The following is a 13,340-nucleotide window of genomic DNA, read 5'->3' as shown; positions in this document are numbered from 1 at the left end:
TAGACTATAGACTAGACTATAGACTAGACTATAGACTAGACTATAGACTAGACTATAGACTAGACTATAGACTAGACCTAGACTATAGACTAGACTATAGACCAGACTATAGAATAGACTATAGACTAGACTATAGACTAGACTATAGACTAGACTATAGACTAGACTATAGACTAGACTATAGAATAGACTATAGACTAGACTATAAAATAGACCATAGAATAGACTATAGACTAGACTATAGAATAGACTATAGAATAGACTAGACTATAGAATAGACTATAGACTAGACTATAGACTAGACTATAGACTAGACTATAGACTAAACTATAGACTAGACTAGACTAGACTAAAGATTAGTAGACGGAATAGATTGCAGACTAGACTAAATACTAGACTAAATACTAGACTGAAGACTAGACCTAAGACTAGACTAAAGACTAGACTCTAGATTAGACTATAAACTAGATTATAGACTAGACCATAAACTAGACTACAATCTAGACTAGACTGTAAAAATAACTAGACTATCGTCTAGATTATAGGCTTGAATATGTAATGGACATTGGACTAGACTATAGACTATATTATAGGCTATAATATGAACTTGACTTTAAACTAGACTATAGACTAGAATATGGACTAGATTATTGGCTACAATATGGACTAGGTTACTTTTTATCAGTTAAAATAAAAAGTACTTAAATGAAAATGTCGTAGCCATTTTTCAAAAAGCACTGAAAAATGTACTGAATTTTCCATTACTGTCGCACACTACTCTACCACTTCTAATAAGACAACAACAACACACCACACATATTTATCACTCACACATTCTCTCCCTAAAAACCAGTTACATACTTATGTTATGAGACTAACAACAACAACAACAACAGCCAAGAAAAAAGCTATTTTTGAGAAAGATCAGACATATTTCCCCTCTTTTTGTTTGTATAGCTAATGCAAGGAGAACAACAACAAATTCACCTCGGTTGCTTAAAGTAATTACAAATTACCCCTGATAATGCAAGACTTGCATTTGATTATAAAAACCCTGCTGACGTGCGCAAGGCGCTCTCTCGTGTTTTGTGGCACGTCGCGTTATGTACTTTAAAAACTAACAAAGGAAAAACAACAAGTGTCGTTAAATGTATAAATAAAAAAACAAACAAAAACTACATTAAAAAATTTTAGTTTATAACAAAAAAATCATATAAAGTTGAATTAAACAAAAACAAGATTTAAACAAAAAAAAAACATAAAAATTTGCATAAAACCATAAAAAAACTAAAGCTCTCTCGCTCTTTTAGCTTGAACTTACTACAAAAGAAAAGAAAAAAACTAAAGCTTTAGAAAAATCCACACAAAACTCACCTCTCTCAGACAACAAGTTTGTATTTGAAAATAAATTCACCTCTTTTTCAGGTGCCAACAACAAAAAACTGAGGTTTATATGATTAAGTTTTTTGCATACAAACTTTTTGTAATAAAAGAAGAAGAAAATCGCTGTTCACTCTTTAACTTTTAAAAGAAGTTCGAGAAATTTTAGTGTGCTGCGTTTGAAAGTGTCAGTGTAAATGAAACATTGATACCGATCGGAAGGACAAATTGCAGCTCTTGTTGTGCTCTGTTTTGTGCTTGAAGATCAATTTTAACAAAATTGTTTCGTTTATATTTAAATTCATATAAAAAAATATATAAAATTAATATAAATATATATGAAAACATATAAATAAGTGTGTTATAACTTTAAAAGAAATCAGTTTATAACAAAGTTTTTTCTTAACAAATACACCCCAGACCACAAAAAAATATAAATAGTTCAAGTGTAAAATAAGAACCGAAAATATTTTTTTCTTAAAAACGAAACTTTTTTGAAAGAAGAAAACAAACAGTTCAAATATGGCAAAACTATTTGTAGTTTTTGCCGTTTTAGCTGTAGCTGCTACCACAGGTAAGTTTTTATTTATTTTTTAATTAAATTAAAATAAATTTAAAAAAAAATCCTCTTAGAATATAAAACAGTTTGAAATTAAAACAAAAAATATTGATATCTTGACAACATTTAAGTGATTTATGGTTTTAAATTTAAAAAAAAAAAATATGGTTGACAAATTATGAATTTATAAAAATTTTTTAAAATTTTGAAACCTTTGATTGAAAAGTGAGTGATTTTTTTGAAATTATTAAAAATTTAGGACTTTTTTGAAACATTTAAAGTTTTTTAGTTAAAAGTTTTTAAAATTTATAAAATTTTTGAAATTATTTTTACTATTTTTTTAAATTTATGAATTTAAAAAAAAGATTTCAGAATTTTCAAAACATTTATACAACTTTTAGTTTGTTAACAATTTTTGATTAAAGTTTTTTTTAAAAAAAGAAAAAAATAATTATAAAAAAGATAAAACTTTTTGAGAACTTTTCTAAAATTTATAAATTTAAAATATTTTTTAAATAAAGTATAAATTAAAAACATATTGAAAATTTTGAAATGTTAATAAATTTTGAACATTTTTGTAAATCTCTTCGAAATATTTTTAAATATTTTGAAAATTGTTTCGAATTTTAAGTATTTAATGAGAACTTTTTAAAGTTTTTTTTTAATTCAAAATTTTTAAAAAATTTTTTAAATAATTGTTTTGAAAACATGACGATTTTGAATATTTGTATAAAATTTCAATATTTTTTTGTAAAAGCTTTTTTTTTAAATTTCCAGTATTTTTAAAACTAATTATTTAGAAAACTTAACAGTTTTGAGAATTCTGTGCCAAACTTCTAATAACAAAAACTCAAATCAAATTTTAAAAAATATTTTGGTCTAAAATTGTAAGTTTTTAATTTTTTTTTTTTAATTTTGACAAAAATGTTTATAATTTTAAAAAACAATTGTAAAACTTAGAGGAAATTGTTAATAGAACTTTGAAATTTAACAAAATTTTAAACTTGAAATCAAGAATTTATGTAATATTTAAAATTTCTAACAAATATTTTAGTAAATTCTAACCAAATACTTAAAATTAATATGTCTAAATTAAAATTTTACTTTTTTCTTAAAAATTTTCAATTTTTTTCGAAAAATTTTAATTTTAATTGCAAAATTTTTAAACTTTGTTTAAGGAAATGGTTTTTCGAACTTAAAAATGTTAAAAAGAATTTCAAAATTTTCAAATTATTGCTTAAATTGTTAATTGTAAAAGTTTTTTGGGCTATTTTATAAAATCTTGTAATTTTATAAATTTCCTTTGAAAATCTGTTAAAAAAAAGTTAGAAAATTTTTAAAAAAATTAAATATTTTGAAAGATTTCTAAATTTTATTTGTTACAAAATAGTTTCAATATCTTTTTTGTAATCTTAATGTTTTAGTAAAACTTTTGTTACTACAAAGTTGTTAGATAAAAACATTTCAATATCTTTTGAAAACCTTTAACAAAACATACGATTTTTATTTCAAAAGTATTAAACTTTCTTGAATGCCTAGACATTCACAGAGATTTGTTTATGTTTTGACAAACTTGTTATCATTTGCCGTGAATGCCTCTTACAGTTTAAAAGATTTTTTTAAATCTTTTACATTTTTCATTATTATTATTGGAAAGAACATAATTAATTTGACAAAAATTTAATATTACTTTTAAAGGTTAATTGTGAATTGAATATTTACTTTATAAAAGTTCAAAACTATAAAAATTTAATTACAAAAAACTGTCAGTATTAAATCTTAAAACTAAAATGTCAAAGTAAAACTTAATTTATGACTTAAAGAACTTTCAAACATTAATGTTATTTTATTTTATTTTATTGTAATAATAAAAACAATGACATTTTTACTAACACAACTCTTGAATGATTGATAGATTGATTAACAAATTGATAAATGATTTATATACATATATAGTGTAATAAAGAAATCAAATACAAAAAAAGCTTTAAAGGATATTGTTAAATAATATCTGACATGTGTAGTTAACAATCCCTTTTACTTTTCTAAAAATAACTACTACTAAATGAAAACACATGCAACCGAAAAAATAAAAAAACAAAAAAGTAAATTCCTAACAGCAGACAACCTTGATAACAACATGTAGCAACAACAACAACTACGAAAAGGACAACTTGACCATAATCAACATAAATGATATTAAATGGACTTATGTTGAAGAAAAAAAAAAGATTTAAATTTTTCGGAATAATAAAACAAATATACAGAAAAAAATTACTAAAAATGTGGCATAAACAACTTTCATTTTTTTCGCCAACGCTGTTAAAAGTAATAATAACAACAACTACAAAAAATTTTATATTTATCCAAAAACTATAACTCAATACCTAAAGGCTTGAAAGTTACATTCAAACTTTTTTAAATAGATACACAAACATGTGTGTGCATTTATAATACCTAAAAGATACAAAGATATGTACATTTGTATGTACATATAAATGTACTTATTTACACACATTATTTTTTACATAATTTTTCTTTTTTTAACAGCAAAGTGTCTTTATAGATAATTTGTAATAAATTTCCAGAAAGATATAAAAAAGAAACAAACAAACAATAATAATAAAAACACCTTTGACATTTGAGACATTTGAGCTTAATAGCAACAAAAACAATGCAACAACACTTTTTTTGTTATGCATCATTGGCAATAGAGTTAAACTCAACTTAACCCACCACTCTCTTTCTAACACACTTACTCCTACTGTTAATGTAAACAAAACTCTTGTTGCTTTTAGTAAAATGGGTTAGAAGGACCATTTTAAAGAGAGTTTTAAAGGTTTTGATAGATTTTTGTAAACTCTTGTTTAGAATATGTCAGTTAAAAGATGTAACTAATTAAGTTTAGGTACAGTGTACTATTGGATTCGAAGGACCATTTTTGAAAAAAAAAAAACTTTAAATTATAAAATAAAAGACATGCTAAGCAGACTTAATGACAAGAACTATTTCATTAACATTCATTAAGAAAACAATTTCTTTAATTGAAACATATTTCATGGGTTCGTAGGACCATTATGAATGAAATTTTATGACAAGAACTTTTTTCATTGAGATTTGGAATATAATTTCTTTAATTGAAACATTTACTTTAAGGGCTCGTAGGACCATTTTGAAAGAACTTTTGCTTAATACTTTAAGATGTTTAATTAAGGCGAAAGAAAGTTTTATAAACAAAACAAATGTTGTTGACATTTTGCAAAGATTTTGTTTTTTAAAAACAATGGATTAAAGACTTTGTGGGCTCGAAGGAAATTAAGGCGAAAGAACAAAAGTTTAATAAGCAAAACAAATGTTATTGACATTTTGCAAAGATTTTGCTTATTAAAAACAATGGATTAAAGATTTTTTGGGCTCGAAGGACTATTTTAATATCAAATTATGTTGATATCAAAGTCATTTTAATTGTTAACTAACGGTTCTGTCAATCTTTGTTTTTCTTATCTTCAAGTACTTTTTTACGAGTCTTGTATTAAAAATCTCTTAAAATTTCCTTTGCTTCAAGTTTATTTAACATTTACTATAGATTAAACTAAATTCTTAATAAAAATTTACAATTCTTATTTAACACCCGTCAAAAGGTAATAAATTCTAACTATTTGCTTAAGTATGCAACTTATACACCCCTGTGTATGATTTGCAGCAGTGTAGCCACCTTTGTTTACATAATTAGACAATAATGTCAACTTTATAGAGAAAGAAAAAGCGCGAATAAACATTATTAATATCTTAAAAAGGCCAACTTATACAACAGTTTACAACTTTTTTTTTACAAGTTTAATACAAATTAATACAAAAATTCCTTAAATAGTTTAACTATTTAATTAAAACACATTTGATTTTTAATGTTTTAAACACAATTTTAAGAGCAAGTACAAAACAATATTTAAGACAAAACTTGTTTAAAAAAACCTCTTTTTTGCAAAAAAAAAATCTTAATAAAAATTAAATAATAGACCTGCATAAAATGACAAAACAAGTACTAAAACAAGACGTTTAATAATTTATGGTTTATGCTAATTTTTTATTAAGTAAACCGGCTGTTAGCTAAAGGTTTTTATCCAATAAACTGTTGCCAAGTTGTTGTTTTTTTTTTCAAAGTGTTATAAATATTTAACTTTAAATGTCAAAGTATTATTTGAATTAATTTAACAATTAGCTTTAAAGTTTAAAGCTTTTAAATAAAGAAATATATATATATAAATATTTTATTAACTTTTTAATTATTTATTTAACTATTAAAATTTATTATTTTTATGTTTAATTAAAGCTGACAATGTTTTAAATTAGTTGTAACACATTTTTCTTATTGAGCAAATTTAGTAAATCTTATTGAATGTCGTTTGAACAGGAAGTTAACGTAACTTTGTTTTCTTTTTTTCTATATTACTCTTTAAGCCTTGTTTTTTTAGCATTGTTAACTGTTTATGTTTTTGGCTTTTGTTTATGGCTGTTAAGAGTCTAAGTTAGCAAAAAAACCTACCTACCTACATTTGAAAAAAAATACCATTTAAATGCTAAATAGCATTAATTATTATTTAAAATAGTGTTTAAGAAAAGAAAAACATTTCCGGCTAAAGAAAATTTGTTTTCAACAATTTAATTGTTGGTTTGAAATCTGTTTGATATTAAAAAAAAGTTCTAAATACTAAACTTTTAACAAAACTTAGCAATTTAACCTTGTTTACTGTTGTGCTAGTAGGCAACACTTAACATAAACAAGGTTGCATTTTGTGTGTTCCTTATGCAGTTTCATTTGTTTACATTTTGTTTTTTTGTTGTAATTTGACAATTTCAAACTGTTTTTTTAGGATTCTTTTAAGAAATTATTAAAATTTTCATTTTACTTACGTTTTTTTGTTTTTCTTGTTATATTTTCAGCTTCGGCCTTAAATTCCGAACGTGTTAAACGTCAAGCCACCACAGAAGAGCCCAAGAAAGAAGAATCTTTCGAAAAGGAATTGTGTAAAGATAAAGATGCCGGTGAATGGTTCCGTTTGGTAGCCGGTGAAGGTGATAATTGTCGTGATGTTATTCAATGTACCTCATCGGTAAGTAAACGGAAGATTTTAAACTAAAATTTAAAAGAAAAACAACAATTTTTTTCAAATTTTTAAAAAAATATCGATATAGAAAACTGTTATACTTAAGAAAGAAAAAGAGTAAAGAAAACATAAAAATAAACTAAATTTTTCAATTTAAAATAAAATTGTTAAACAAAATATATCAATAGAAACATAAAACATCTTTTAAATGTTCCCCTTTCCTTTTTTCTTGCAATTCTAGGGTCTCCAAGCTATTCGTTGCCCTGCTGGTTTGTACTTCGATATTGAAAAGCAAACTTGTGATTGGAAAGAAGCCGTTAAGAATTGTAAATTCAAGAATAAGGAACGTCGTGTCAAGCCTTTGTTGCACACCGATGAACCCTTGTGTCAAGATGGTTTCTTAGCTTGCGGTGATGGTAACTGTATCGAACGTGGTCTATTCTGTAACGGTGAAAAGGATTGTTCAGATGGTTCTGATGAAAATACTTGTGGTAAGTTGACAATAATTTTTGTTCATTTTTTTGGTTACATTGAGTTGAAAATAATAATAAAAACTTATTTAAACCGGTACTCCAACTTAAAAGCAAAAAAATAAGTATGCAAACCACATTTTTTTGTAAAAAAAAAACATTTATATCTTTGTAAGTTATACAATTCAATAACTGGTTGAACAATTTTTACATTTAGGCCTTTGATATTGAGTATGCACCTTGTACTCTCAGTACTTTAAAGTAGTACTTTCCTTTGTAATCAAAAAAAACTTGATTTTTGTTTGCTTTGTTTTATTTAAATATTTTGACTTCTTCATAACTAAAGCAGCTTTAACCTTGCTCTCAAAACCTTAAAAACATTAAATTAACACTTTCATTCAAAATTACATAACCGGCAGCAAAAAAGCCAAATACCAAAATATATTGAACTAATTATAGCTTTTGAAAAAAATAACACAAATAATAATGAGTTATGAAAATATAATAACAAAAAAAAAAGTAAACAGATAAAAAAAACAATAATAAACATAGAAAATGAAACAAAATATAAACAAAATAACTATACACATGAAATTGTTTAGAAAATTTTAACTTTCTTAAGAATTTAAAAAAAAAAAATTCAAAATTTTTGCTTTAATACCACCAAATTCTTAAAAACGTTTAAGGTTTTATATAAACTTTCCAATAAATTCTTCTTCTTTTCCTTTAATTATTTACATTCTGCTTCTGTTAGTTGGCAATATGGCAACACTTTTACTTTTGCATTTGTTTACAAACGGATGCTGTCACTATCATGTCATAGCGGTGATTACTAAAGACGTAACGTTAATACTTAATGTAAAAGATTCGTAAAACTCTAAATAAAACTGAAAACTGAAGGTTTTTTTTTTACAAAACTAAGTTTATGTTTACAATTCAAGCGTAAATAAAGGAAGAATAATATGATTAATACTTTTGCAAGGTGTTAAGCTTTACAAAGTTGTAGTTTTGTTGTTGTTGCAAATTCCTAAGCAATTGTTTAACACACAACACAGCAGAAAACTAAATAACAAAAGCAATTAGATTGCGAAAAAAAATTAAATAAAAACCCACCACCATAGATTTATATACAATTGTTGTTAAACATAAATGGTCAATTAACGTTATGTTAACAATTCAAAGGCGGATTTTGCAAAGAAAAAAAATATGAAAATATTTAAAAATATATAATTTTTATAAAAAAAAACAGCAAAAGTAACGATGAAAACAATCATTAGGGTTAAAAGGGAACTGAAAATTGTTGAGATGAATATTCGTTCATGAATAGTTCTTTAACCCAAACAATAGCAAGTTCTTAGCAATGTTGATTTTTGGTTACACGAAAAGAATTGACAGGAATATTCGATCACGAATAGTTCTTAAACCAATAACAAGTCGTTAACAAAGTTTGTTGTAGTTCTCCAGAATGTGCCTACTTTTGAAAAGGTTAAACCCCTGGGAAACTTAACAAATACTTGAAAAAATTTAAATTCTTCAAAAGAAAAAAACTTTAACTAAATTTAACATTTATGGCAAAAATGTTGCAATAAATTTTGTTGCTTATTTTTTTTTATAATCCATGTGGTAATTTTAACCAGTACCGTAAGATGACATAACAACTTCTTCATACAGCGTGCAATGCAATATAAATTTACTTAACTTTTACACATAATCTTTTGAATTTTTTTAACAACTATTTGAAGAAAAAATAAAACGGCAAAACTAAACTGATTAACGTTAAAAAACAAAAAAAAACTGTTAACTGTTTAACGCGTGTCAGCAATTTTTAAATTACTCGTCTTGTTGTTGAATTTTTATTATATTGTTGCTGTGTTATGTATCAGATTTCTTAACAGATTTAAAAAAAATTAACAAACAACAGAATTTAAAAGCTGAACGGAATTTTAAATGTATTATTTTAAAATAAAATTTTAATGTTTTTTTCTAAAAAAAAGTGAATTTCTCACTCTATTAAATAAACTTGATTTTATTTAAATACTAAAGGTTAATTTTATTAAATTAAATAAATTTTATAAGACTTCTTTAATTAAAACCATTTAAAGCAACCATTTTCTTAAATAACCACATGATTGAGAAATGCAACACTGCACTTAGAAGAACTGATGATGATATTGTCAAATTTCATTGTTTTTGTTTACATTTCTAACATTAATTTTCATCTTACTGTTATGTTAACACTTAAAGGAGCAAGATAAATCCTTTACTCTTGCTTTTATTGTTGTTTTTTATTGTTATTGTTTACATTTCTCCTTACTTCAAGTAAAAACAGAGTTGCTCTTGTTATTGTTTACCTTTTTTGTGACTAGTTTTCACCACACTATTGCTAACACTTAAAGAAAAAACCATATTAATCCTTTATTAATGTTATTGTTTACATTAAAACTCAAATTTAAAAAAAAAGAATGCTTTTGTTTTGCTAATAAAACTCTGACATTTGACTTGACATTAATATTATTGTTTACTTTTGAAATTTGAGAAATTTTCAACACACCTTTCTATTAGCTTAACAAATCTAAGCGCAATCATCTTTTATTAAAAAAATTGTAATTTATTTAAAATTTCATGACACGCAACTGCAAATAAAGGAAATTTACAATTGTCTGTAAATTACCAAACAATAAAAGACTCTAAAAATAAACAAAAGAAACTTGAACTTTCGCAAAATTTTTGTAAAAAAACAATAACAACAACATAAGAGCAAATAAGAGAAGAAGAAGAAAAAAAGCAGGCAAATTTAAAATATTAAAGTCATGCAATATTTGTAAGAAATTCCACATAAATTACATGAAATTTTAAAGTAAAAGTTCAATAGTATATAACATAAAATATTTGACCATAATTAAATGCAAACATTTGAAAACCGTTATAACTTGAAAATGTTTTTAATTTCAATTATACCTCGAGAAAAAACGAAAAAAAACGTGACAAAACTTTATAAATTAAAAACAAAAAAAAGAAACGTTTAAATAAAATTTCAGTGACGTCATCATTAATTGTCATTAGCATTCATCAGATGACGTTTGTTGTTTTATATGTCAAATTATTTTTACCTTGACGTTTGCTGCATATTTTCCAATTTGAAATTATATTTTCTTTATATTATTTTATACATTTCTTTTGTTTTTTTATTGTTTATTGGTTTTTTCGCTTCATTACATTTTAAAGTGTGGAAATGTTAAACAAAAAAAAAAAAAAACTTAAGTTCAATGACATTTACCATGGCCCCCTTGTAAAAACACCATATTGATGGTTATTAACACTTTACCGTTATTTTAAATTGTTTGCTGTAACTGTAAACAAAAACAATAAAAACATTTAAGAGATTTTATTTCCAATGCACTTTTTGTTTAAAAGTTTAATGAACCTGACGTTTAAAGAAAATACAAAAAAAACACAATTAAATAAAGTTTTGTTTTAAATTTAACTGTGAATGTTTCCCCCCCCCCCAAAAAAAAGCAAAACAAAAAGATTTAAACTTTTACTTTTTGTTTTTTCAACATAATTAATATGTTTCTGTTTTGTTCCTTGTATTTTTTTAAACAGATATTGATAACGATCCTAACCGTGCCCCACCTTGTGATCCTGCTGTTTGTGTTTTGCCCGATTGTTTCTGTTCTGAAGATGGTACCGCCATTCCCGGTGACTTGCCCGCCAAGGATGTTCCTATGATGATTACCATTACTTTCGATGATGCCATTAACAATAACAACATTGAATTGTACAAGGAAATCTTCAAGGGCCGTAAGAATCCCAACGGTTGTGACATTAAGGCCACTTACTTTATTTCTCACAAATACACCAACTACTCGGCTGTTCAAGAAACCCATCGTAAGGGTCATGAAGTTGCTGTCCACTCAATTACGTAAGTTTCAAATCTTTTTATCTAAAAACTTGTAATTCCTACTTAGAATATATCTCAGACTGTAGACCTCTTCCTTTCTTCAAGTTTTCACAATTTTATTTAATTTCTCTTTTCGTTTTCTTTCTCTTCTCTTTAGCCACAATGACGAAGAACGTTTCTGGTCTAACGCCACCGTCGATGATTGGGCCAAGGAAATGGCTGGCATGCGTATCATTATGGAAAAATTCTCCAACATTACCGATAACTCCGTTGTAGGTGTACGTGCTCCTTACTTGCGTGTCGGTGGCAACAATCAATTCACCATGATGGAAGAACAAGCTTTCTTATACGATTCCACCATCACCGCTCCCCTATCCAATCCACCACTATGGCCCTATACCATGTACTTCCGTATGCCTCATCGTTGTCACGGTAACTTGCAAAGCTGTCCCACTCGTTCTCATGCTGTCTGGGAAATGGTCATGAATGAATTGGATCGTCGTGAAGATCCTGCCAATGATGAATACTTGCCTGGTTGTGCTATGGTTGATTCTTGCTCCAACATCTTGACTGGTGATCAATTCTATAACTTCTTGAACCACAATTTCGATCGTCATTATGATCAAAATCGTGCTCCTCTTGGTTTGTACTTCCATGCCGCCTGGTTAAAGAACAATCCCGAATTCTTGGATGCTTTCTTGTACTGGATCGATGAAATTTTGGCCAATCACAATGATGTCTACTTTGTCACCATGACTCAAGTTATTCAATGGATGCAGAATCCTCGCACTATCAGTGAAGTCAAGAACTTCGAACCCTGGAGGGAGAAGTGTACCGTTGAAGGCAAGCCTTCTTGCTGGGTACCCAATACCTGCAAGTTGACTTCCAAGGAAATTCCCGGAGAAACCATTAATCTCCAGACCTGCGTAAGATGTCCCAACAATTACCCCTGGGTTAACGATCCTACCGGTGATGGTTTCTTCTAAGTCAATTAAACACAAAACCAACAACAAAGCCTTAAACTTTAAACTTTAAGCACAAAAATTTCTCTAACTTAATAACTACCCCCTCCTACATTTCCCTCTTTCGTAATTGTTGATATTATATTCGGTTCCATTCTATTGTTTCCTTTTAACAGCAATTTTTTCCAAAATCACTTACTTGTATATATAATATTATATTTCAAAAATTTTCTCCCTCGTTTATATATATTTTTTTAACTTTTTTTTAGTTTGCCTTTTATTTTTTTCTCCGAATATATTATTTTTTTTATTATTGTTACAAAATGAAAATTTTATTTTTCACCTTTGCAAGACTTTCTTTAGTTGCGTCTTTTAGACTTTTTGTTTTTATTAAAGTTTAAAAGACATTGCTGTGTTAATTATACATTATTAAAATTAAAAAAAAACAAATTTATTTCGTTGAAAAGCAAAGAAAAAAACAACTATTAATGAAAATTAACAAACGAACAAATGTTTTTCTTTTGTAATTTGTAGAATATTATGTTATTTGTAACGTACTATATTTAAATATATATATTTTTTATAATAAATACATATCGTATCGTTCAATTTATATAAATTAAGAAAAAAAAAATAAAAACATATAAATTGTAATTATACAACACATTAAAAACAAACACAAACAACAAAAAAATTAAATAAAAAATTGAAAAACAAAAAAAAAAAAATTGTTAAATGAGTTTTTATTTATATTAAAGGGAATTTAGTTGAAAAAAAAAAAACAAATGGGTAACACTGTTTTAAGAGGCAAACATGTGGAAACTATTATTGTTTCGTAAATGCACCATTTGCATAACTACATTCAATACATTCTAAATTAGAATAGAAGAGGCTATAATCTAGACTATATGAACTATACACTAGACAATAAAGTAAGTCTATTAAATGGCGATACTATAGACT

At 25.9% G+C, this 13,340-nt stretch overlaps 1 protein-coding gene across 1 annotated transcript; it reads left to right on the top strand.

Moving 5' to 3' along the window:
* Positions 1-1,202: 1,202 nt before the first annotated feature.
* Positions 1,203-12,558, top strand: LOC111679894 (chitin deacetylase 1). The gene is made up of 5 exons (XM_023441496.2): positions 1,203-1,954; positions 6,881-7,050; positions 7,286-7,535; positions 11,118-11,436; positions 11,573-12,558. Exons 1-5 carry the CDS (start codon positions 1,903-1,905, stop codon positions 12,399-12,401), a joined length of 1,620 nt encoding a protein of 539 aa, XP_023297264.1. The 5' UTR covers positions 1,203-1,902; the 3' UTR covers positions 12,402-12,558.
* Positions 12,559-13,340: the final 782 nt, after the last annotated feature.

This window comes from Lucilia cuprina, chromosome 5 (assembly GCF_022045245.1).
Source record: "Lucilia cuprina isolate Lc7/37 chromosome 5, ASM2204524v1, whole genome shotgun sequence".
Classification (NCBI taxonomy): domain Eukaryota; kingdom Metazoa; phylum Arthropoda; class Insecta; order Diptera; family Calliphoridae; genus Lucilia; species Lucilia cuprina.
Note: the sequence above shows the minus strand (reverse complement) of the source record. Positions and strands in the feature narration are given on the sequence as shown.

Excerpts from the sequence above, each read along its gene's own strand:
- LOC111679894 (XM_023441496.2), top strand. The coding sequence starts at position 1,903 with ATGGCAAAACTATTTGTAGTTTTTGCCGTTTTAGCTGTAGCTGCTACC. Across the intron at positions 1,955-6,880 it reads AGCTGTAGCTGCTACCACAG|CTTCGGCCTTAAATTCCGAA; the intron begins GTAAGTTTTTAT and ends TTATATTTTCAG. Across the intron at positions 7,051-7,285 it reads TTATTCAATGTACCTCATCG|GGTCTCCAAGCTATTCGTTG; the intron begins GTAAGTAAACGG and ends TTGCAATTCTAG.